Source organism: Oncorhynchus nerka, linkage group LG9b (genome assembly GCF_034236695.1).
Source record: "Oncorhynchus nerka isolate Pitt River linkage group LG9b, Oner_Uvic_2.0, whole genome shotgun sequence".
NCBI lineage: Eukaryota > Metazoa > Chordata > Actinopteri > Salmoniformes > Salmonidae > Oncorhynchus > Oncorhynchus nerka.
Genome location: NC_088424.1, coordinates 32,309,948 through 32,336,556, shown reverse-complemented (window position 1 = coordinate 32,336,556; position 26,609 = coordinate 32,309,948). Strand labels below are relative to the sequence as shown.

Genomic DNA, 26,609 nt, shown 5'->3' with positions numbered 1-26,609 from the left:
GAGCAGATGAATACATGTAACGGTATATCTTTAGACCATACCCGGGCGCGAACCAGGGAGCCTCTGCATCGTTACCCATCGCTCCACAAAAGCAGCGGCCCTTGCAGAGCAAGGGGCACCACTACTTCAAGGTCTCAGAGCAAGTGACGTCACCGATTGAAACGCTATTTAGCGTGCACCACCGCTAACTAGCTAGCCGTTTCACATCCGTTACATACACAGGAAGTTGAAACTTCCCGATTCTACCACTGAAATGAAAATGTGCTAGTATTAGCTTGTGGTTTGGATAATTGTGTTTATGATGAAAACGTAATAATGTTAATATAGTAATGGCTGTATGCCGTGGCAGAGCCAAGGTGAAATTCCCTTTTGATGTTATTGTTTCCATCAATACTTGTGGCGAGCCGAATCAACAACCTCTGGTTGAAGGTATTGAAGTTTACAGTTAGCCATTGTTATGTAAATGGTGCTGAAAAGTACACAGGGCCTTGCCTTGGCTCCAAGATAGAGCTGGTCCGACAGAGCCATGGCCCAGTGAGATACGGGTGCCGGCCCAGGTAGATAGAAACAGATAAGTCTGAGACTTTTGGGTAAAACACTGGGGTACATCCTCATTGGAAATGAGGCTCAAGTGTCTCCAAGTCTACAATATCTCATGCAACACCATTATTTACATACACAAATAACTGGTCATGGAACTGTATTCAAAACAAATTCAAAACAATAACCACTTCAATAGTTAAATAAAGGTTCAAATCAAAAAATATATAAATAAAATAATAGAGAAACGGCAATATGCAAGATTTAATCTCCACAGTAACATGAACTCTCAAGAACAAAAGCACAATAACATTCTAGTCCTGGTAGTAAAATACATGTCAGTGAACCAACCTATGTTCACTTTTTCAAAATGGTCTTGGTCTGAAACAGGAATGACAAATGTAGACCTTAAATCATGTATTTTTGTAACTCGATCTTGCAACCTTTCGGTTACTAGTCCAACGCTCTAACCACTAGGCTACCTGCCGTCCCCTTGTGAATACCCATAATTAATATCAAACAAAACATCTACAATTCCGGGCCAATATATGACTGTAGACCTCGGTAAGAGTGAAAGTGACCAATTAGACGTCAACGTTACTTATTGAAATGAGATTTTATCTGATTCAATAGTAATTTCCATTAATCTGGCCAAATACGTTTAGATTTAAATACGACTAGAGCCATTTGAGAATAGACCACTTATAAATTAGGTGTACAGTATTGTGCATTGCATTGTGTCAAATAAAATAATTCACTGTTGTATGGTCAGACTTAAAAGACAAAAAAGGAGGCTACTTTACGTTGTATGATAATTAGGGGGTGGAGAGAGACGCAGGCAGTAAAATATGTATTCAACAATGGAATGCAAAAGCTTGAGCAAAGTGTAAATTTGAGACATTTCACAGAAGAATGTTAGTCTTCTGTAGGCTAATGACTTAATCGAATTATTTTCCGATGTTGTAGAGCAAGTAGTGTTACCCGATTGTCTGGTGTTTTGCAACTGTTCGAGTTGGAATTAACATTTTACCTCGTGCGTCAGGTAGGCTACGGACTACGAATACCTGGAGAGTGAGCGAAAGAAATGTTTGAAAATTAAACCGAAAAGTTGGGACCTTTTTTTCTTGTTACTGAATATTTGGAATGTAGTTGTACTGTAGAAAATGTGTACACAATTTGTGTGCTACTGTAAATAAATCGAGCAGCTTTGGTTTGATTGGCAAGACCTACGACGAGACACGAACACCTGACGCACAGTCCACCGCCGTCTACAAATGTTTCTCCAAATAGGCTACTCCAATGGCAACACTTTACTCTCATGTTTTTAATAATAATGAGATTACGAAAATGCATTATTTCATACCATTTTGAAGCTTGTTGTTCAACTTGGATATATTTTGGAACTCCCTAAGATTGATATTGGGAGTGCCACTGAATCAAGGGATGGAGTTACCTGTCCAGGGCCAGAGCCAGTGGGGCACAGCGTGGTTGGTGCTATGGGCATTTGGTAAGATTTGGGAATGTTTATTTTTTATTTTTCTTAAAAAAATACAAATGTGAAGCCTAATTGTATGGTGTATATCTGGGTATGTATGTTTGTTGCATACCTGACACTATAAGGAAAGGGAGTGGTGACAAGTATGGATCGGCATCATAGAAATGTACTAGGGTAACATTCTTTGGAAAACAAAGTGCAGGCTACTTCCCTGCTGTTATCTTTTTGTTTTGATTAGTAGTGAGTGTTTCAACAAACACATTTTTGTAGCATGTGTAGGCCTATACCTGTGTTTTAAAGTAAGCTTCCTGTGTGGTGCACTCTGTTAGTGTGTTAATATAGGCCTTAGCATAACTGCCAAACTGAGGTGTGATAAAGGTCAATGAATGCCATGAACAGGAAAAGCAAGTAACACAGCTTTGTGGCACTAACGACCTCTGTCTGAGGCCCTGTGTGCGCCTGTCTGTTTCTCCCGTTTGTAAAATAGGTCACAACAAGTCCCTTTTTGTGTTCACTAGAAATGTGTGTGAGTTTGTTTGCATTCCTCTGTGGGTCTGTGTCCTTGTTCTTGTGTGGTTGAAATGAACGGAATGACTCGTATACAGGTAACATGCCAAAATAAAGGAAACACTTGGATAAATGAGAGATACAAAATATATTGAAAGCTGGTGCTTCCACAGGTGTGGTTCCTGAGTTAATTAATCAAGTTGCCTATTATTTTGGCTACCATGGCTAGAAGAAGAGATGTATATTTATTTAACTAGACAAGTCAGTTAAGAACAAATGTTTATTTTACATTGACGGCCTACCCCGGCAAAACCCTCCCCTAACCCCAGATGATGCTGGGACAATTATGCACTGCCCTATGGGACTCCCAATCACGGCCGGTTGTGATACTGCCCAGGATCAAACCAGGGTCTGTAATGACACCTCTAGCAGACCGCTGCGCCATTCTGGAGCCTTAAGATCTCAGTGACTTTCAAAGAATGGGCTCAAAGGAGCATAGGGTCGTGGAATAGGGGCCTGAGGGCACACAGTCTGTGAATGTATTGTAATGTTTTTAAAATGGTATAATCTGCCTTAATTTTTCTGGACCCCAGGAAGAGTACTCTGTCAGGGGATCCATAATAAATACAAATAGGGGGTTAGAAGGGTGTGTGTGTGTCTCGGTCACAAAATCTCAACCCAATTGAACACTTGTGGGAGATTCTGGAGTGTCCCTTGAGACTGCGACTCCACCACCATCAACAAAACATGATATAGATTTTCTCGTGGAAGAAGGGTGTCGAGTTCCAGACACTTGTAGAATCTATGCCAGGGTGCATTGAAGCTGTTCTGGCAGTATGTGTTGGGCCAACGCCCTATTAACACTTTACAGTATGTTGGTGTTTTCTTTATTTTGGCAGTTACATGTATGTGCCATGGTCTTTTAACTGCGGGTGTAATCATTAATGAGTGAAGGAATCATTAACTACAGACAGTCTATACCCACCTCAACACTTCAAAGGGCAATGTTTGCGATTCCTTGTTTGTTATAGTGATGATGCATTACTCTTTCTCCACACCGTCACTCACCCTGTTTTGCTTTCTCTAACGCGCACGCACACACACACACCTCTCTCTCATACAGCAGTGTGTGTGAGGGGTGGGTTTGTGGAGCCTCCTCCATCCTTCTCCCTGCGTTCCTTGACGGAGGTTGAGACGCGGCTGCCCTGTCAGTTTCAAGTTCAGGAGGAGGAGCAGGTAGTTCAGGTCAGCTGGTTCAAGGAGCTACCTGATGGCACCAAGGAACAAATCATCACTGCCCACCTCACAGAGGGACACACAGGTTGGTGCATCATGCTCTCACCAACTCACACAGAGTAGACCCCCGATCTTAACCACTTAGTCACTCAATCACTATAATCATAATGTTGTTTTCTTGCATTTGTCTGCAAGGATTGTAATGTTTACCAGGAATAAATCTGTCTTTGTCTCTCTGTCTTATGTCTGTCAGAGTTTGGGCGATACTCTGGGAGAGTGAGGTTTGAGAGCAGTAGCCCCACAGTGGACTCTGCCCTGCTCATCATGAACACGGAGGAGTCTTATGAGGGGAAATACACCTGTCACATCAGCACATTCCCCTATGGGAACTTTGAGAGGCAGCTGTCACTCACTGTGTGGAGTAAGACTAATTACTTTCACCATCCTCTTTATCATAGTATTTCATTGTTATACTCATCATAGTCATTTCCTGTTAATAACCCCACATTTGACTTGATTAGTTGGAGTCAACCACTGAAGGAAATGTCTGTTCTGGCTGACCAAAGCCTTACTTACGCACTCAATTTACCTGCACAACATGGAATCTCATATAGCCTGGCCCTGCCCCTCTACCTCCCTTCCCCCCCAGCCCTACCAATCTCCTCTCTGGACCCAGTGGTTCTGGAGGAGGGCCAGTCCTTCCGCATAGCTGCCTCCTGCCGCTCCGTGGCCCGTCCTCCACCTCGACTGACCTGGGATACGGATCTCCCTGGTCAGAACCAGACCCGCAGCTCCGAGGGCGGGGCCGTGTCCACCCACTTCTCCCTGCACCCCCTGAGGAGTATGAACGGCATGCGGCTGGACTGCCTCGTCTGGCACCCTGCTCTGGAGCAACCCCGGAGGATCAGTAACCGCCTGGTGGTGCAATGTGAGTTTACCCTCAGCTGTCATTGGGGTGGGATAGTATAATTAAATGGCCATGCTTGGATTAAAGTGACTAAGTTTATGTTGACAGTTCCCCCAGATGCAGCTGTCACTGGCTATAATGGAAACTGGTACATGGGACTGAAGGGAGCTGAACTCAAGTGTGAAACTGGAGGAAACCCCAAACCACAGAGCTTCACCTGGACCAGGTATTACCTGTCTGACTGTTTCTGTCTGTCATTATTTGCGTAATGTAACACTTTGCACTATAAAATGTACTATTCAAATATTTGCAAGAGAAACACACACACATGCACGATAAAGTGTCAACTAGAGGAAGGTGTCTTCCTCTTTGTTCCATTCAATATGGAATAAATACATTGTCGAGTTACAGAATTAGAAAACCGATTGAAAGGGATACATTTTCACACGAGTGAGCGAGCCAGGGAGGGGAGGGAGCCATGGAGGGAGGAAGCTCTGGAGACGCCTCTTAAGCACTTAATCATAGTGCCTCGCTTTAAATATCACTCTAATACACTGTAAAACACAGGGTCTGCACGTAATTAAAGATTCTTCTCCGAGCATTACAATAATGACAGCACACACAATTAAATACTCACTATTGCAGCATGCTAACAAATCGTGCGTCAGTTTCCACAGAAGTTAAAATAATTGAAGAGATACTTTTCCGAAATTGCTCTAAATGTACTGTATATAGAGTATCACATGTATGGCATGTTTCTAAAACCTTAATGCATTTGAATGAAAATAAACCCTATCAGTATAATTATTGTCAAACATGTATTCAGTGTCAGATGTAATCTCTGGCTTTGATTCCATTATAAAGGATTGGTTATAAGGTGGGGCTGAGTGAGTAAGAAGAGAAATGTGAGAAGCCCCTTGTTGGGCTGAGCAGTAAAATGGCAGCCTGGCTGGCACAGTGAAACTTGGGCAACTTGAGCCCTCTCAGTGGACCTAGTTCCTGGTGGGATCAGAAACTGCCTCTCTATTATAGTTCCTGGGACGTCTGAGCTTATTCAGGGGCCTCTTAGTCTTCCTTCATATAGTAGTTGGCTCATACCAAGCCAAGCGGCATTTGTCTATTCAGATCAATAGGAGCAGTAATTAAACTGGTTTTACAGATGAAGGCAAATTGCTGGTTTCCCTTTTGTGGTAACCCTGATGAAACAAATGTATTTAGCTAAAACACCTCACCAATGCACACTGACCTATTGTTTGGATGTAATTATAGGCTACTTCTGTGTAGCTTAGTTGACATTCCCTTCAGAGGTTTATATTCTGGTAATGTCTTGCTGAACAAAAGGCCTTAAAAATGTTTTCGTAAATAGACTTAGAACTTTTGAATTGTGTATTGATCAACCCTGTCCAATACATCTGCCTTCATGAACATAGCCGTTGTTTCGTGCAGTGAGTCTGCTATTCCATTAGTCATACAGTGCATTCCCGAAAGTATTCAGACCCCTTCACTTTTTCCACATTTTGTTACGTTACAGCCTTATTCTAAAATTGATTGAATATTTTTTCCCCCTTAATCTACACACAATGCCCCATAATGAAAAAGTTAGTTTAAAAAAAAATGTTAGCAAATGTGTATGTATATATACAGTGGGGCAAAAAAGTATTTAGTCAGCCACCAATTGTGCAAGTTCTCCCACTTAAATAGATGAGGCCTGTAATTTTCATCATAGGTATACTTCAACTATGACAGACAAAATGAGAAAAAATATCCAGAAAATCACATTGTAGGATTTTTAATGAATTTATTTGCAAATTATGGTGGAAACTTTTGTTATAGACCAAATACTTATTTTCCACCATAATTTGCAAATACATTTTTTTTAAATCCTACAATGTGATTTTCTGGATTTTTTTTCTCATTTTGTCTGTCATAGTTGAAGTGTACCTATGATGAAAATTACAGGCCTCTCATCTTTTTAAGTGGGAGAACTTGCACAATTGGTGGCTGACTAAATACTTTTTTGCCCAACTATATAATAAAAAAGATTCTTTACATAAGTATTCAGACCCTTTGCTAGGGGGGACCAACTCCATATTCATGCCTATGATTTTGGAATGAGATATTCGATGAGCAGGTTTCCACATACTTTTGGTCATGTTGTGCATGTTAATTAGGTTATGATTACATTGTTGAGTAGCTCAGTATTAATATGGGCAATCTTCTTTAATGTATGTGTTTGTCTCCATCTGCAGGGGTGGTAAGGCCCTGCCAGACGGTCTCACTGTGAATGGAGCAAGGCTTCTGTTTGGCCGAGCCCTGAGACAGAATGACACTGGAGTTTATGAATGTGTGGTGAACAACGGCATTGGGACAAGGAAAGTAGAATCGAACATCACAGTGACAGGTAATGGGCAAAGTTACTCCTGTATTTTGGGAGAACCTGGACAGCATAATAGAACTTATCTCCCGCTGTGTTTGGTACCATTTGTGCAACATTGCTGCCCCCTTGTGATGATCTGAAATACCAACTTTGCTCAAATAGAAAATCTGCAACGTATCTCTATCACTGCAGTTGGTTGTTTGTTTACAATTGTGTATGTTCCCATCCCTCACATAGAGAAAATTCACAGTGTGCAGGAAACCACTGTTGACACTCTAGTGATGATCATTATAGTTGTGGCTGCTGGGGTTTTGGTCATCGTCATGATCATCATCATCATCTTAGTCAACCGATACCACAGGCGCAAAAACAGAAAATTAGAGATGGAGCTTAGCGAAAGAACGTGAGTTGATTTCCACAATAATTTGCTCCCCCTTTCCATTTTAATCATTTAGCAGATTGTTATCCAGAGTGATTTACAGGAGCAATTAGGATTAAGTGCCTTGCTCAAGGGCACATCTGCAATTGTTCACCTAGTTGGCTCTGGGATTCGGACCAGCAACCTTTTGGTTACTTGCCCAATGCTCTTAACCCCTATCCTCAAATCCCCTTCAGTTTGACATTCTCTGTCTTTCACAGGTTAAAAATCAACACACTCTCCAGACAGAACTCCTCCCGGAGACTCAACTCTGTCAGCACAGACCCCAGAGGACAGGTACTCAGTACTTTACATACTCAACTGAAAATTGGAGCAAAATAGATGATGAACTATCATGATCAGTTAGTATCTACTTGTGAATGACTGTGATACCCCAAATAATTCTCTCTACTTTTCACCCCAGAATGAAGACTGTACACTACTCAGACTAGACAGTAGAATGAAAAACAGCCTAATGTCCCTTGAGGTGAGTCCATAAAATATTTTTTAGCAATATTCTACATTTACATGTCCACTATCAAAGATGTTTTTCATTTATGTTTAATCTATGGCATTATTTGGATCCTTCCTGTTAGGACCGTCCCATCTACATAGGCAGTGAATCATCCCTGGGTGGGAGGCGGGGGACTGTTGGAGAGGGGGATGTGGACTACCTAGGACGCCCTGTCCTGTACCAGTCTAGCTGGCATGAGGGCAGAGAGAGTATGAGGGGCGCGGAGATGGAGGGAGAGAGGGAAGAGCGCAGACGAAGGGTGGAGTCGTACCTGAAGAGAAGCAATATGTCCCTGGTGTGTATTTGTTTGATCAAGGAAGAGTATACGTAAAAGTTTAAATGCACATAGGCCTGTGAGTTATTACAAAATAAACTGTTTTTCTCAATGCCTTGCAATATGTGGTCTCAATTTTGCAGGACTCTGGCCTTCCTTCCTCCCTTGTCCCCATCAAGCCCCAGGACCAGGATGGCAGTGTGGGGCCCACAGACATCCCCCCAATGCTCAGTGACCTGTGTGGCCAGAGGGAGGGGGTGACCAAAGGGGAAGACTGGGGCCACAGAAGGGCAGTGCTGGAGGTTGATGAGGCAGACTGTGACACCAGTTCTTACCAGATCTCAGAGGCGCTCTCCAACCACTTCCACTACAGCAACGGGTTCCTGCGGCCCAAACCACACTCCAACGCCATCCTCCTACACCCCAGAGGACAGATCATCTAGACATGAGGCTTGGCTGAAAAGGGAACTGCACTCAGCTCCACCCTAACCTAGAAGTGAGGGTTTGGCAACATGCTCACGTTCATTGCCATTTGTCTTTTCTTTTTTTATCAGCATTGTCTTCTTGTATGTCCTAAGTAGAGATTGGACAAGATTGCACCATCACTTTGTATCAACTATAAACCCAGTCTTGTGTAAGCACTCTGTGATTGTGCTATCATTTTAGCTAACCTTATAGTTCGGATATCCAAATATATCCTGACCTTGTGAGTTAGTTATTTTCATGTTCATTTCAACAACAAATCAAAAGGGCTCAAAGTTGGATAATTCAGATTTTTATTCAGACAAATGTATGCATTGACAAAAGCATGTCCATTGTAGTGTTAGTCTGGCATATCTCTACAAAAACCTAAAGATGCTGGAGATCCTCCTCTTAAGCGTTCCTTAAAAGGTTACAAGCAGGAAGCTGTAAACCTGCAACTCTGATCCCTCACTACAGTATATAAGCACCACTAGTGCAACAGTTGTGGTAGGGTCTCACTGCTCTCACTTTATAGAATGGGAAGACAAAAGTAACACACTGCTGCTTTCTGCAAGTGTCTTGATGGTCTTATCAACTCTGTTCTCAGTCATTAGAAAATGTTGTTCCACAATGTTCTTAGTTGTCTAGTCATGGTGATAACGATCAGTAGACAGTTTGCTTTGTGAGGCCCTGTGTACTCGCTGGTGTCTGCGGAGATTACTCTGCTGAGCGAAACACCTCCCGCACGTGACACAGCTGTACGGTTTCTCTCCCGTATGAATCCGCTGATGCATCTCCAGGTGACCAAACCGGTCAAAGCTCTTTCCACAGAAGGAGCAAACAAACCACTTCTCTCTTGCTGGGGTTCTCCTTGGGGATACCTTTGCGGAGTTGAAACCATTTGAACAATTTGGGGCAAGTGAGAATACGTTGTTTAGCCAAACATTGGAATATCCTGCACCCTCATTGGCTAGTGTTTGTTTGTCTGATGGCACTCTGGTAGTTGTCCCATCCTGGGTTCTCTCTGGGTGCATGGTTTCTCTGTGCTGTCCTGGCTGTGCCTGAGCCAAATCTGTAGGGGTCCTTCTGTAATTCCAAACAGACTGTGCTCGCATCTCTTCTTTCATAACTCTGTTAATGTCACCCATCTCGGACGATGGAATGCTTTCGAGACCCTCCACTGCACTTTGAATGAGCTGTATGTCTGTATCTTGATCCAGTGGATATTGTTCTGTGCACTTATGGTAACCTGGACCCTCCGAGTCACAGTTGCGCTCTGTTAAAGACTCCCAGAGCTGAGTCTCTCTCTCATCCACAGCAAACTCAGTTTCCTGATGATCTGATCTCTCTGTGCCATGTTCACTTACTGATGTATGTAGTGAAATGACATCATACTCTTCCTGCTCTCTCTTCACTAACTCTAGTCCACTATCCTTCTCTCTGTGGCCTGACCTGTTCTGTTCAAGTCCCTCTACTTCTTCTGCAGGTGGCTGTGGTCTATTTTGATGCAGTTGGTCGTCTTTCTCTCTGGCGTTCTGCTCAAATGAAGTCCTTTCACCAGGATCCTCATCACAGCCTTTGGACCCTGAAAGGGAAGGTTTAAAGGAACTGTCAGTATGTAATGTTTTTTTTAAATAAAAATATTTTACTTTATCTATACAGGGTGGGTCACCATTGAGACCAGGGTCTAATTAAGGGTGCCTTGTGAACAAGAACATACTAAATTTAAGAATGATCAAAACAAACAACTCTCACATATCACCTCCCTTAAACTCGATCTAAACTGTCCAATGAAGACCAGTGAGTCCAATTTCAATGTGGCCTGAAGGCTATTCCATGAGCTGGGGGTATAAAAACTAAACGCATTTTCCCCCAGGTCAATGTAGACCTGCGGGACCTCCAGAACTAGCCAGTATATAGAGCGGGTCTGAAAATGGCTGTATCTCCAATTAACACATGAGCTGAGGTAGTGGGGGAGTCTGAAGAACTGCTTTATATACAAAAAGTAGCCAATGCTGGGCTCTTCTGGTAATCAGACTCCCAGCCAACAGAACTATATAAAATGCAGTGTTTTGTACAAAAATGATCACAGTGCTGAGTGAGACCATCTAAAAGGTTTTAAAACAGAGGCTGCTGCATGCATGTAGATTATATCACCATAATCAAGTACTGGGAGAAGCATTGCTTGAACAATCTTCCTTCTACTTTCCAAAGTGAGACAGGATTTATTTCTATAAAAGAAACCAATCTTAATTCTCATCTTTTGTCAGTTTTCAGTGTGTTTTAAGAGTATCATCAATCCAAATACCTAAGTACTTAGAATGGGGTACTTGCTCAATTTGGGCTCCCGTCAATGTGCAAATATGCAGGTCCTCACGAGTCAACATTACGAGATCTACATAACAACAAACTTGGGTATATTAGCATTTAGCACTAGTTTAAGATAAGTAGGCAATTTTTGAGTTGAGTCAAAACCATGTTGAAGGTCATGGATGACCTGCTGTACTGAGTGTGCACAGGAGTAAATAACTATCTGCATAGAGATTAATGTTAGATTTTGAAATACCAAAATTGAGAGCACAGCAATAGCAACCCATTATCTACACTAGTTAGGCATTGAGAAATAATTGCCATTGTTAATACTGCATATTTTTTAAGAATTGACCCTTGAGTTGAGATGGACAGCAACACATTTCAGATAGGTCTAGCTAGCTAGTACAGTAAGCCGGAGCTGACTCACCCTGCTCTGTTCTGCTGGAAGACGAAGAGCATGTGGAAGAACAGCCTGCTTCTCGCGCTTTGGACCTTGTCGTTTGCCGTTCGTTCTCCATAAACAATAATTTGATTTTTAAGGCTTCTATTTCATTTTCTCTTCTGCACATTTCCAAGCGTAAAACAGCAAACCCATCATCGAATAATTTACTTATTTCTGCCACCGCAGTTTTGGCCAACACATCCATAACGGAGGTTAATTTGGTCTGAAAAGTAACATAATTTGGCATATTCTCCTGGAATAACATTTTCTGACTAGTGTTATGTTTCTACAGATTTTCAATCTAAAAAAAAACAAAACAAGAAATAGTAATAGATGCTCTGCTTTGTTTAGCTACCTCATTGACAGATTTTACTTCCGCGAAAGCAAACGGAGGGGAGGAACGAGTGGTCATATGATCATTAAAGAGTCCTATGGTGTTTGTAGAGTAGGGGATGCAGTCCAAACACATTTTTACCCTCTCAGCACTCGCGATAGTCACTTCCCTCGGCGAAATCCCCGTCGAAACCGGATGCAGTTTAATTGCCATTTTAGGTCGAGAATCAATTCACTAACGTTGCCCCCTCGGCCCTCGATTTACGGAGCAAGTGAAGAACTTGGCTGCAGTCCAAACACGTTTTTTTTTTTTACCCCCTTAGCCCTTGCCATCGTATGTGGAGGTTGCCCCTTTGATTTAGCTCGAGGGAGCGAGTGAACAACGTTAGGTTGCATTCCAAACACGTAAGACACACTCTATCCCCTCAAATTAAGTGGACACTTCTGATGACGTATCATGACGTCTGAAGAGTATGCAGGGCAAGGTGCAAGGGAGGAAGGAATGATTTTTAAATGGACTTCCCTTGCTCAGAAATTCATCCCGCCATGATTGTGTTTTCAGCCACCGGTGGCTTGTGGGTGCTTTATATGTTCTGCAGTCAATTATGATTGCATGTCAAATCAAAGTTTATTTGTCATGTGCTCTGAATACAACAGATGTAGACCTTACAGTGAAATGCTTACTTTACAGGCTCTAACCAATAGTGCAAAACAGGTATTCGATTAATTAACAATAGGTAAGTAAAGAAATAAAACAACAGTAAAAAAGACAAGCTATATACAGTAGCGAGGCCACATACAGACACCGGTTAGCCAGGCTGATTGAGGTAGTATGTACATGTAGATATGGTTAAAGTGACGATGCATATATGAACAGAGAGTATCAGTAGCGTAAAGAGGGAGGGGGGGGGGGGGCACACAATGCAAATAATCCGGGTAGCCATTTGATTACCTGTTCAGGAGTCTTATGGCTTGGGGGTAAAAACTGTTGAGAAGCCTTTTTTTCCTCGACTTGGCACTCCGGTACCGCTTGCCATGCGGTAGTAGAGAGAACAGTCTATGACTGGGGTGGCTGGGGTCTTTGACAATTTTTAGGGCCTTCCTCTGACACTGCCTGGTGTAGAGGTCCTGGATGGCAGGCAGTTTATATTAACTATATAATTATTAATATACACCTACTGTGTGATAGCTAGCTAACTAAAGTTAGTCTGCCTAGTTACTTCTGAAGGAAAATGTTTTAATTCTATAATTTCCAAAAGCTAACCAAACAAAAACATGAGACGTGTTTGTGCATTAGTGGCACAATTTCTAACTTAGTTAAATTCGTTTTTACTTACACTTGTATGTTGACTCCATATTAAAGTTGAGGTTTTAAGTTTTGGCAGAATTTTCTTAGCGGATGTAATCATCGTGAATGGAATTATGGGACGTTTTCAGGCCCCGAAGTGAACATAATTGTACACTCGCAAACTCCATTAAAAACGAGGGCTGAGGGGCTTACGTTGCAAACTTTCCTTGCTTGGCTAATCGTTTGGACCAATGACAAATATGGCATTGGAGATTCCCCCAAGGGCATAGGGCCGAGGGCTGTCTACTTTGAGTTTGAAACGCAGACACTGTCACTTGTGGTGTTGATATGACCCACAATTCATTGCAAACTATAGTCACTGAAGTGTCAAATTTAATCAACAAGGCTGCATTTTCGGCATGTTAGACAAAATTATGCTTGCATGCTAAAAAATATATAGAAATTACATTGATTTTAGCGTTGGCAAATGGGCTTAGTCTCGTAGTGAGGAGCTTATAAAATGTAGCTAGCTTCATAAACATTTTTGGCAATTCTGAAATATATTGGAATAAATGACCAAACTATAAAACTAACTATGGGTAGCTAGCTACCTGACAGCAGTGCTACCTAGCTATGTTAGCTTGCTATGTACATTAATAGCTTTAGGTTGGTTGTTTTTAAGCTTCAACTTCAAGATTTTCACCAAGGACATTGCCTTTCCGATCGTTACTGTCCCTCGCTTAGGCAAGGGACATTTAAGATACACTCGTACGTGACAACCTGCTTCATGAGGTAGTCACCTGTAATGCATTTCAATTAACAGGTGTGCCTTGTTAAAAGTTAATTTGGTGAATTTCTTTCCATAATGCGTTTGAGACAATCAGTTGTGTTATGACAAGGTATACAGAAGGTAGCCCTATTTGGTAAAAGACCGAGTCCATATTATGGCAAGAACAGTTCAAATAAGCAAAGAGAAACAACATTCCATCATTACTTTAAGACATGAAGGTCAGTCAATCCAGAATATTAAGAACTTTGAACATTTCTTAAAGTGCACTCGCAAAAACCATCAAGCGCTATGATATAACTGGCTCTCACGAGGACCACCACAGGAAAGGAAGACCCAGAGTTACCTCTGCTGCAGAGGATAAGTTCATTAGAGTTAACTGCACCTCAGAAATTGCAGCCCAAATAAATGCTTCACAGAGTTCAAGTAACAGACAGATCAACATCAACTGTTCAGAGAAGACTGTGAGTCAGGCCTTCATGGTTGAATTGCTGCAAACAAACCACTACTAAAGACACCAATAAGAAGAGACTTGCTTGGGCCAAGAAACACGAGCAATGGACATTAGACCAATGGAAATCTGTCCTTTGGTCTGAAATGTGATGAGTCCAAATGTTGTTTTTTTTGGTTCCAACTGCCGTGTCTTTGTGAGTCGCAGAGTAGGTGAACGGATGATCTCCGCATGGGTAGTTCCCAGTGAAGCATGGAGTAAGTGTGGGGCTGCTTTGCAGGTGACACGGTCTGTGATTTATTTAAAATTCAAGGCACACTTAACCACCATGGAAATCGCAGCATTCTGCAGCAATACGCCATCCCATCTGGTTTGTGCTTAGTGGGACTATCATTTGAAGGAGAGTGATGGAGTGCTGCATCATATGACCTGGCCTCCACAATCAGCCGACCTCAACCCAATTAAGATGGTTTGGGATGAGTTGGACCGCAGAGTGAAGGAAAAGCAGCCAACAAGTGCTCAGCACATGATCCAGCCTGTATCGCATCCGGCCGTGATTGGGAGTCCCATAGGGCAGCAAACAATTGGCCCAGTGTCATCCGGGTTTGGCCGGGTAGGCCGTCATTGTAAATAATAATTTGTTCTTAACAGACTTGCCTAGTTAAAAGGTTAAATAAATGAAAATAATTATATTGGGAACTCGTTCAAGACTGTTGGAAAAGCATTCCTCATGAAGCTGGTTGAGAGAATGCCAAGCATGTGCAAATAAGGCAAAGGCTGGCTACTTTGAAGAATCTAAAATCTACTTTGATTTGTTCAACACTTTTGTGGTTAACACATGATTCCATATGTGTTATTTCATAGTTTTTCTACACTATTATTCTACAATGTAGAAAATAGTAAAAAAAAATAAGAAAAGCCCTTGAATGAGTAGATGTGTCCAAACTTTTGAACTATTTTTATGCAAGCTAACGTCATAATTTTGTCTGACATGTCGATAATGCAGCAGTGTTGATTAAATTTGACACATGTCTACAGTTTGCATTGAATTGTGGGTCATATCAACCCTCAAGTGATCAAAGCAAAGATAGAACAATGATACATATTTCACCATATGTATAAATGTGACGTATCCAAATATGGTAGTGAGAGGAAGCCCAGTGGTTGGCAGTGGGAGAAGATGGATTTTGACCGACTTTCTGCTTGTTTTGTCATTGATTAAACATTTGATCTGAATACAGTTTTGTGTTCCTTAAACTAGAATCAGAGTGGATTACGTTTTTAGACTGGACCTTTTCCCAAAGTAAAAATATTTTTTTGATTTGTTTAGGAGTGCAAAGTCGAATTAGCGTTATGGCACACGCGCACTTCAGAGTATGCGTTCTCTAACGGAAATATGCAAATGATGCTAGAACGCGCCAATAGGATCTCGCTAGCTCGTACTTGGCTCTGCCCACTTCCTTGCTTGTTCTGCCCACTATTACTAATTTGTTCCCGTCTGAAACGATGGGATGTGGTCTCTTGGTTTAGTTATAACATATTTAATCAAAATTCTTCAATTGCTCCCTAGAGAGCAACGTTTGTGAATTGGACCTCCGCTAACAGCATTTCTACTTTATTTCAACAAGTAAATGTTTTGTTTTTGTAATGCCTTGATAGAAAACATAGATTAAACAGTGTCACTGACATTGTCACATTTTCTGTATGTCAGGAGTTATGGCAGGTACTGTGAGGTTCTGTGTTATGCACTATAGCCCGTTACCATATCATATGTGATTGAATATTATCTGCTGTTGGCTTGTGTGGATGTATGTGTTATGCAACATGGCTGACTTGAAACATTGTTAACAGTTTCAGGGCCATGGGCCTTTCTCATGATGGAAAAATACAGAATGACATGAAGACAGGAACTGTGCAATGAGTTGGGGGGGACACATTCAGAACGTAGTGTTGAGAGATCAAATGGTCTTTTGTTAGATAACAGGAGCCAGGTGCCTGATAACTGTATATTCTACACAGCTACAACGACTGACCGCTGAAGCGCTTAGGGGGCTGGGACCAGCCTCTGCGCCAACAATCAACGATAGGCTGGGTGAGTCTAAACCACACCCAGTCTCTACTCTGTGACAGGCCGGCTCGGAAGCAGGAACTACCTCTGTCAGAGTATATTTATAATATCTTTGTCAGGAACAAGTCAGTTCTCTGTTTGCCCTGGGAGGTGGGACAGAGAGCCCGTATATACGAAAATTGCATTTACCATTTATTGCTTGAATTTAATTAAAGATAATTAACGACAGATTCTGACTTTTATTCTTCCTGATACCGGATTCGAAAGATGCCACTCTAACAGTACACAGGGCAAATGGCAGGCATTACCACAAAAGCCCATTGCTGTGAGGAGGACAGGAATTGAAGGGGATCCTGAAGGCATTAAAAGTCAAAGATTATTTAAAGACGGCTGAAATCATTGGTGGGAATATATAGGATCACAATAGTAAATAACGAAATTCATTAACCTTGACTTCAAAGTAATTTATTTTTGGATTTGATAGCTTTGAGAGACAGAGAACAGGCATTTTCTTACAGAAGGATTTCAGTCTTTACACCAACTCTTTTCTTATTTTTAGGTGTAGTCGCCTTTTTTTAAAACATATAATTTCATTTATTTTTGGTCTATTTCTACATAATTCCATGTCCACAACCTCGAGGACCCCATACCAGTCAGCACAGCCTCACCTGGGAGGGGAATTTGTTGAGGGCCAGGATCTGATCGGCAAGTTCTCTGCACACTTTTCTCGTAAACATATTTAAAAAAATAACCTTGGTAACAGTTAACCTTAAGTATACAGATGTTGGATCTTAATTTGATCACCCTGTTGCAGGACAACTTATGCAACGCAGGACATTTTTTACTTATAGTGTATTTGAGGTTTTGAAAGGCTTCTGAAGTTTGTAATTTCCACTTTGAAATGTAGACTTTATTTTCCCTTACGAAAAACGTATCAACCCTGACAAAATGTACATTTATTATAATTCACTTCACTCACATTTCCTGTTGCTGCAGGATAATTTTCCTGCTGTTGCAAACGGACTCAAATTAAGATCCTACATCTGTACATCTATAATGCCTTGAACACACTCATACAGTACTGTGCCCATTTTGTGACATCTAGGCCAACCTAGGCTGGAGGTTGGGCTGCACCAGGACCTGTGTCTAATTCCCCTGAAGTTGGTAATAATATATACAATTACACAGTGTACAAAACATTAAGGACACCTGCTCTTTTCATTACATAGACTGGCCAGGTGAATCAAATTGATCTCTATGATCGATCACTTGTTAAATCCACTTCAAATCAGTGTAGGTAAGGGGGAGGAGACAGGTTAATCCCCTAGAGTCAATTGACTCATTGGTGCGTTAATCTAAATTACATAACTAAAAAATCCCCATCAAAACCTGTCAGTTTAAACTAGAGACATGTTTTTATCTTGCATTGGATGCGTCTCAATCCACCACATCCGCCAGTGTCGCACTTCTTTATCTGCGTTGAAAGGAGGCAGAGCTAGAGCGGTGTTTGGCAGACCATGACACATTCCGAAAATCGGTATTCTCACGTAAACGTCTGTAGCGTCCAAACGGTTATGACCATTCTATGGAAAGGGGAGACTCTCACGAACACGATGGTGTTATTTTGCTCTACGACCCCCACAAGCGTCACGGGACTTTTCTAAAGGTAACTGGTACCGGTTTTTTAAAAACGAATGGAAGTAAGGTCGTTTTGTTCCTACCACAAAAAGGGATTAATTATGTAAAAAAAAGGTTCTCTCTTAGATTTAGGACAGACACTTCAAAACCTTGTTTCTTATTCTACCATTGTTTTATTGTCCATTTTGACATTTATGAATGTGTTATTCAATGTGTTTCTATGGTCTACTAAACGAGTCCTAAAATTCAAAATCTCCCCAATGTCTTAGACTGAAGAATTAAATTATTTTTAAGCCTTCATACAATTGAGACATAGATTGTGTATGTGTGCCATTCAGAGGGTAAATAGGTGGTATGGAAGTAGGTGCCAGGCACACCGGTTTGTATCAAGAACTGCAACGCTACTGGGTTTTTCCACACTCAACAGTTTCCCGTGTGTATCAAGAATGGTCCACCACCCAACATGACATCCAGCCAACTTGACAATTGTGGGAAGCATTAGAGTCAACATGGACCAGCATCCCTGTGGAACACTTTGTAGAGTTCATGCCCCGATTAATTTCTTCGAGAGGCTGTTCTGAGGGCCCCCCCACCATTTAAAAAAAAAAAATGATAATATGCTTTACAACAGCAGCGTAAAAGAGGGGGGATGGGGGGCAATGCAAATAGTCTGGGTAGCCATTTGATTAGATGTTCAGGAGACTTATGGCTTGGGGGTAGAAGCTGTTTTAGAAGCCTTTTGAACCTAGACTTGGCACTCCGGTACCGCTTGAAGTGCGGTAGTAGAGAAAACAATCTATGACAAGGGTGGCTGGATTCTTTGAGAATTTTTAGGGCCTTCTGGTAGTCCTGGAAGGCAGGAAGCTTGGTCCCGGTGATGTACTGGGCCGTACACACTATCCTCTGTAGTGCAGCTGTTAAACCTTTGTGGAGTGGTTGAAAAATGAGTTTTAATGACTCCGACCTAAGTGTATGTAAACTTCCTACTTCAACTGTAGGTGTTCATTTTGTCCAGGTGGGAAAGGGCAGTGTGGAGTGCAATAGAGATTGCATCATCTGTTGGTGCAGTATGCAAATTGGAGTGGGTCTAGGGTTTCTGGGAAAATGGTGTTGTGAGACAGCCTTTCAAAGCACTTCATGGCTACAGACGTGAGTGCTACGGGTCGGTAGTCATTTAGGCAGGTTACTTTAGTGTTCTTGGGCACAGGGACTATGGTGGTCTGCTTGAAACATGTTGACATTACAGACTCAGACAGGGAGAGGTTGAAAATGTAATTGAAGAAACTTGCCAGTTGGTCAGCGCATGCTCGGAGTACACGTCCTGGTATTCCGTCTGGCCCTGCTGCCTTGTGAGTGTTGACCTCTTTAAAAAGGTCTTACTCACATCGGCTGAGAAGAGCGTGATCACACAGTCATCCGGAACAGCTGATGCTCTCATGCATGTTTCAGTGTTTCTTGCCTCGAAGTGAGCATATAAGTTATTTAGGTCATCTGGTAAGCTCGTGTCACTGGGCAGCTATCAGCTGTGGTTCCCTTGGAGTTCTGTAATATTTTGCAAGCCCTGCCACATCAGATGATGACGAACTGACTTGTTGGAAAGGTGGCATCCTATGACAGTGCCATGTTGAAAGTTTATGGAGATTGCATGGCTGTGCGCTCAATTTTATACATAATGTATGGCATGGCTGAAATAGCCAAATCCACAAATGTTAAGTGGTGTCCACATACACTATATATACTAAAGTATTTCCCCTTAACATTTATGAAGAGCATTGAATTCATAATATACAGTTGAAGTCGGAAGTTTACATACACTTATTTTGGAGTCATTACAACTCGTTTTTCAACCACTCCACAAATGTCTTGTTAAACTATAGTTTTGGCAAGTCGTTTAGGACATCTACTTTGTGCATGACACAAGTCATTTTTCCAACAATTGTTTACAGACAGATTATTTCCCTTCTAATTCACTGTATCACAATTCCAGTGTGTCAGAAGTTTACGTCCACTAAGTTGACTGTGCCTTTTAAACAGCTTGGACCATTCCAGAAAATTGTCATGGCTTTAGAAGCTTCTGACTTAGCTTCTGGCTAATTGACATAATTTGAGTCAATTGGAGGTGTACATGTGGATGTATTTCAAGGCCTATCTTCAAACTCAGTGCCTTTTTGCTTGACATCATGGGAAAATCTAAAGAAATCAGCCAAGACCTCAGAAATAAAATTGGAGACCTCCACAAGTCTGGTTCATCCATGGGAGCAATTTCCAAATGCTTAAAAAGGTACCATGTTCATCTATACAAACAATAGTATGCAAGTATAAACAACAGGGGACCACGCAGCTGTCATAAAGCTCAGGAAGAAGACGCGTTCTCTCTCCTAGAGATGAACGTACTTTGGTGCGAAAAGTGCAAATCAACCCCAGAACAACAGTAAAGGACCTTGTGAAGATGCTGGAGGAAACTGAACAAGGCAGAACAGTTGAAACTGGAGCAGCAGCACGGTCAGGTGGACTGGGGACAGCAAGGAGTCATCATGTCAGGTAGTCCTGGGGCATGGTCCTAGGGCTCAGGTCCTCCGAGAGAGAGAAAGAAAGAAAGAAGGAGAGAATTAGAGAACGCACACTTAGATTCACACAGGACACAGAATAGGACAGGAGAAGTACTCCAGATATAACAAACTGACCCTAGCCCCCCAACACATAAACTACTACAGCATAAATACTGGAGGCTGAGACAGGGGGGGTCAGGAGATACTGTGGACCCATCCGAGGACACCCCCGGACAGGGCCAAACAGGAAGGATATAACCCCACCCACTTTGCCAAAGCACAGCCCCCACACCACTAGAGGGATATCTTCAACCACCAACTTACCATCCTGAGACAAGGCTGAGTATAGCCCACAAAGATCTCCGCCATGGCACAACCGAAGGGGAGACGCCAACCCAGACAGGATGACCACATCAGTGAATCAACCCACTCAGGTGGGTTGATCATGAGCTCTTCCTGAAATGAGGACATTCCGTTTCTTAGATTGCATTGCAATACTTTACTGCCAATGTTGGTGAGATGCATGTCTTAAGAACTTTCAAAATGACTCCATATTTTCATCATATCCCAGCTGCGCTCAGGTCGGGAGGGATTCCACATCAAAAAACACCAGGGCAAACAAGCTCTTTTCCTCTTGCCATTAACCACACAATTCATTCAACGTACATCAACCCCTCCAAGAATTCTCTTTAGTATATCAATATCTGATGTTGCCTGGCTACCCATCCACATTGCTCTAGTTCAACTGACATTTCTACACCACAAAGAGTCTGAATTTGCCTCCCTCCCCTGCGACAATTTCTAGAATGTGAACACTTTCTGACCGTTCTGATTGGTCACAGAAACGATGGGTGGAGCCAGAGCCGGCCTACACAATGATGTTATCAACTTTTATACTCGGATGTGGATAGATTTGTTAGAGGCGGTCCAGTCGTTGATTCATTTGTTTTGTACAATGCCCCCCCCCCCATTTTGAAGTCACACAAACAACTTCTAGAATGGCAGATTCGGACTGAATGTATGAAGCGATCGATAGAGCAGCGGAATTAAATTCAGGGTGAGTTGTCAGGCAATGTCTGTGGCTCATGCAGTGGAATGTATTTTTTGTAATATCGTGCTCGTTTGTTCCCTCCAGGCCTTAGGGCACACACTATCCTGTAGGCTTAGATTGAAGAGATGGCAATATAGAGGAACAGATTTGTGAAAGTTAAAAAATGCACATTAAGTTTACTATGTAATAACTCTCAGGCCTATCTATTTCTCTCAATGCCTGGCAATATGTAGCTCTCAATAGAGTACCACAGTATGAGTCATAATAACCATAAAACCTAGCGGTCAAACAAGGAAATGGTTCCAATCGTTTTTTCACCATTCATTTTTCCCATTATAGAAACACTTCAAATAAGGGCTGTGTTTCATGTAGGCTTACCCTGGTGTGACATTTTGATAACCGTGTAAATCTCTCTAGGACAAAGTGACTTATTAATATATTCACCTGTATTTAACCCCCAAAAATGAAACACTAATTAGCTGCTATTGTGGCTATCATAAAGAACTACAAATGCCATGATGATCTGGACGAGACTGCCGAGTCGAGGAAAAATGTCTTTAAATTGATCATTCTGTGAACCGTCTTGTGCAAGTTTTAAATTGACATAACTGTTAGCAAAGGTGTCAGCTAGAGATGCTAATTAGCATTTTCAGATCTGAGAGTAAATAGAGCTGAATATATTAATAAAAGTCCTTGTCTGAGAGATTTACATGGTTATCAAAACATCACGGTAAGCCTACAATAAAACAACCCTTAAGTGTTTCTAAAATCCCCTATGAGAAAGATGAATGGTGGAAAAACGATTGGGAACATTTCCCTGTTTGACCGCAAGGTTTTATGACACCTCCACTGTGGGGCTCAATTTCTCAGGACTGGCCTTCCTCCCTTGTCCCCATGAAGCCAACCTGGTCCCAGAGCAAAACTTATAATATGGCAGTGTGGAGCCCACAGACATCCCTCAATGCTCAGCGACCTGGGTTGTCAGGAGGCTTGTTACTTATTCCAGTGAACTGAACGGGGATACAGTTTGACTGAAGAGTAAGCGTTTGGCAATCTCATGCTCACTTTCATGGTTGATTTTTGTCCTTTTTTACATCAGCATTGCCTTCTTGTGTTCCACTATGTAAACAATATTTACCAGCGAAGTAGAGATTAGACAAGATTGCAGCGTCACTGTGTCAACTATAAACCCAGTCTTGTCTAACCACATCAGTGGTGCTTGTGCTGTCATTTTAACCATATACACCGAACCAAAAATATAACTATATATTGTAATGTGTTAATCCCATGTTTCATGAGCTGAAATAAAAGATCCCAGAAATGCTCCATACACACAAAAATCGTAACAATATTGTTTACATCCCTGTTAGTGAGCATTTCTCCTTTGCCAAGATATTCCATCCACCTCACAGGTGTGGCATATCAAGAAGCTGATTAAACAGCATGATCATTACACAGGTGCACCTTGTGCTTGGGACAATAGAAGGCCACTAAAATGTGCAGTTGTGTCACACAACACAATGCCACAGATGTCTCAAGTTGAGTGAGCTTGCAATTGGCATGCTGACTGCAGGAATGTCCAACAGAGCTGTTACTAGATAATTTAACGTTCATTTCTCTACTGTAAGCCGCATCCAATGTAATTTTATGGAATTTGGCAATAAGTTCAACCAGCCTCACAACCGCGAACCATGTGTAACCATGCCATCCCAGGACCTCCACATCCAGCTTCTTCACCTGCTGGATTGTCTGAGAAAAGCCACCCAAACAGCTGATGAAACTGTGGGTTTACACAACCCGAAGAATTTCTGCACAAACTGTTAGAAACCGTCTCAGGGAAGCTCATCTGCGTGCTCTTCGTCCTAACCAGGGTCTTGACCTGAATGCAGTTCAGCGTCAACCGACATCAGTGGACAAATGCTCACCATCCATGGCCACTGGCATGTTGGGAGAAGTGTGTTCTTCATGGATGAATGCCAGTTTCAACTGTACCGGGTAGATGGCAGACAGCGTGTATGACATTGTGTGGGTAAGCGTTTTGCTGATGTCAACGTTGTGAACAGAGCGTCCCATGGTGGCGGTGGGGTTACAGTATGGGCAGGCATTAGCTATGGACAACGAACACAATTGCATTTTAGCGATGTCAATTTTAATGCACAGAGCTACGATGACGAGTTCCAGAGGCCCATAGTCGTGCCATTCATCCTCAGCCATCACCTCATGTTTCAGTATGATAATACACGGCCCCATGTCGTAAGAGTCTGTACATCATTTATGGAAGCTGAAAATGTCCCAGTTCTTCCATGGCCTGCATACTCACCAGACATGTCACCCATTGACCATGTTTGGGATGCTCTGGATCGACGTGTAAGACAGCGTGTTCCAGTTCCCACCAATATCCAGCAACTTCGCACAGCCATTGAGTGGGGCAACATTCCACAGGCCACAATCAAGACTGATCAACTTTATGCGAAGGAAATGTGTCACGCTGCATGAGGCAAATGGTGGTCACACCAGATACTGACTCATTTTCTGATCCTCACCCCTACTTTTCTTTAAGGTGCATATCTGGATTCCCAGTCATGTGAAATCCATAGATTAGGGCCTAATGCATTGATCAATTGACTGATTTAAATGAACTGTAACTGCATGTTGCATTTATATTTTCGTTCAGTGTAAATACACCCCCCCCACACACACAAACATGTTGGCTTAAGACGTTAATAAGGGTTGAATTCAGTGGGGTACAACGTTACAGAATGTTCTGTGTAAAAATGTAGAAATACATTGTGTATAATAGATATGGTTCTCATGTACATCAAGGACCCATGTCAGTTCTATCTGCAACATTTCAGATGTTAGCCCTCCTGAACATTTATCCTGGCACCTATAGAATCCATTTACATTTACATTTAAGTCATTTAGCAGACGCTCTTATCCAGAGCGACTTACAAATTGGAATCCACACACACGAAAGGGCTCAAAGTTTGAGAGAATTCACATTTATTCATAAAAATGTATGCATTGACAAAAGCATGTCCATTGTAGTGTTAGTCTGGCATAGCTCTACAAAAACCTAAAGATGATGGAGATCCTCCTCTTAAGCGTTCCTTAAAAGGTTACAATTAGGAAGCTGTAAACCTGCAACTCTGATCCCTCACTACAGTATATAAGCACCACTAGTACAACAGTTGTGGTAGGGTCTCACTGCTCTCACTTTATAGAATGGGAAGACAAAAGTAACACACTGCTGCTTTCTGCAAGTGTCTTGATGGTCTTCTCATTAGAAAATGTTTGTCAATGAGGTTGTGTTTCATAATGTGTGGGATGGGCTTCTGGTTTCTCCAGGATGCTCTAAATTGTCTCGTCATGGTGATGGATCAGTAGACAGTTTGGTTTGTTCTGAGGGCCCTGTGTACTCGCTGGTGTGTGCGGAGATTACTCTGCTGAGCGAAACACCTCCCGCACGTGACACAGCTGTACGGTTTCTCTCCCGTATGAATCCGCTGATGCATCTCCAGGTGACCAAACCGGTCAAAGCTCTTTCCACAAAAGGAGCAAACAAACCACTTCTCTCTTGCTGGGGTTCTCCTTGGGGATACCTTTGCTGAGTGAAAACTATTTGGGGCAAGCGAAAATACACTGTTTAGCCAAACATTTGAATATCCTGCACCCTCATTGGCTAGCGTTTGTTTGTCTGACGGCACTCTGGTAGTTGTCCCATCCTGGGTTCTCTCTGGGTGCATGGTTTCTCTGTGCTGTCCTGGCTGTGCCTGATCCAAATCTGTAGGGGTCCTTCTGTCATTCCAAACAGACTGTGCTCGCATCTCTTCTTTCATAACTCTGTTAATGTCACCCATCTCGGACGATGGAATGCTATCGAGACCCTCCACTGCACTTTGAATGAGCTGTATGTCTGTATCTTGATCCAGTGGATATTGTTCTGTGCACTTATGGTAATCTGGACCCTCCGAGTCACAGTTGCGCTCTGTTAAAGACGCCCAGAGCTGAGTCTCTCTCTCATCCACAGCAAACTCAGTTTCCTCATGATCTGAACTCTCTGTGCCATGTTCACTTCCTGATGAATGTAGTGAAATAACATCATACTCCTCCACTTGCTCTCTCTTCACTAACTCTAGTCCACTACCCTTCTCTCTGTGGCCAGACCTGTACTGTTCATCAAGCCCCTCTACTTCTTCTGCATGTGGCTGTGGTCTATTTCGATCCAGTTGGTCATTTTTCTCTCTGGCGTTCTGCTCAAAAGAAGTCCTTTCACTAGCATCCTCATCAGACCCCTTGGACCCTGAAGAGGAGGTTTTAATGAATTGTCAGAAGCATAACGTTACTGGTATGTCAAAATCAATAGAGAGAGCACTGCACAATTTAACAAAGTAAACAATACTACTGAAACCTAGCTACAGTAGTTAGGCATTGTGCTAAAGGATTCAATCCTACTGCATTTGATATATTTTTGAAGAATTGACCCTTGAGTTGAGATTTACAGCAACATATTTCAGAATTATATTTCTATGAGTACAGTAAGCCGGATGTGGCTCACCCTGTCCCTCCTCCGTTCTGCTGGAAGAGGACGAGCATGTAGAAGAACAGCCTGCTTCTTGCGTTTTGGACCTAGTCGTTTGCCGTTCGTTCTCCATAAACAATAATTGTCTTTTCAAGGTTTCAATTTCATTTTCTCTTCTGCACATTTCCAAGCGTAAAACAGCAAACCCATCATCGAACATTTTACTTATTTCTGCCACCGCAGTTTTGGCCAACACATCCATAACTGAGCTTAATTTGGTTTGAAAAGTAACACAATTAGTCATATTCTCCTGGAACAACATTTTATCTGACTAGTGTTATGTTTCTAAAGATAATTTTCAGTCGGAAAGACAAATGTTAGTTAGCTAGCTACCACATTGATAGTTTTTACTTCCGCGAAAACAAACGGAGGGGAGG

At 42.2% G+C, this 26,609-nt stretch overlaps 2 protein-coding genes and 1 pseudogene across 4 annotated transcripts; 1 reads left to right on the top strand and 2 right to left on the bottom strand.

Annotated features, from left to right (window-relative positions):
* Positions 1-117: 117 nt before the first annotated feature.
* Positions 118-16,640, top strand: LOC115114646 (nectin-4-like). 3 transcript variants are annotated; one of them, XM_029643062.2, is made up of 13 exons: positions 118-1,454; positions 1,953-2,047; positions 3,666-3,863; positions 4,032-4,199; positions 4,428-4,706; positions 4,794-4,911; positions 6,935-7,086; positions 7,300-7,465; positions 7,702-7,777; positions 7,905-7,967; positions 8,077-8,289; positions 8,412-10,344; positions 16,364-16,640. In XM_029643062.2, the coding sequence occupies exons 2-12, from the start codon at positions 1,984-1,986 to the stop codon at positions 8,709-8,711; spliced, it is 1,797 nt and encodes a 598-aa protein (XP_029498922.1). In that variant the 5' UTR covers positions 118-1,454; positions 1,953-1,983; the 3' UTR covers positions 8,712-10,344; positions 16,364-16,640. The 3 variants fall into 3 exon arrangements, with proteins under 3 accessions (XP_029498922.1, XP_064869620.1, XP_029498920.1); XM_065013548.1 differs by having other exon boundaries at positions 118-2,047; positions 8,412-8,764; positions 10,217-10,344; XM_029643060.2 differs by having other exon boundaries at positions 119-2,047.
* On the bottom strand, positions 9,028-12,100 carry LOC115114647 (zinc finger protein 24-like; annotated as a pseudogene).
* A 7,990-nt stretch (positions 16,641-24,630) lies between the features above and the next one.
* On the bottom strand, positions 24,631-26,594 carry LOC115114648 (zinc finger protein 16-like). The gene is made up of 2 exons (XM_029643064.2): positions 26,209-26,594; positions 24,631-25,953 (listed from the first exon to the last, which is right to left on the bottom strand). Exons 1-2 carry the CDS (start codon positions 26,492-26,494, stop codon positions 25,031-25,033), a joined length of 1,209 nt encoding a protein of 402 aa, XP_029498924.1. The 5' UTR covers positions 26,495-26,594; the 3' UTR covers positions 24,631-25,030.
* Between the last annotated feature and the right edge of the window lie 15 nt (positions 26,595-26,609).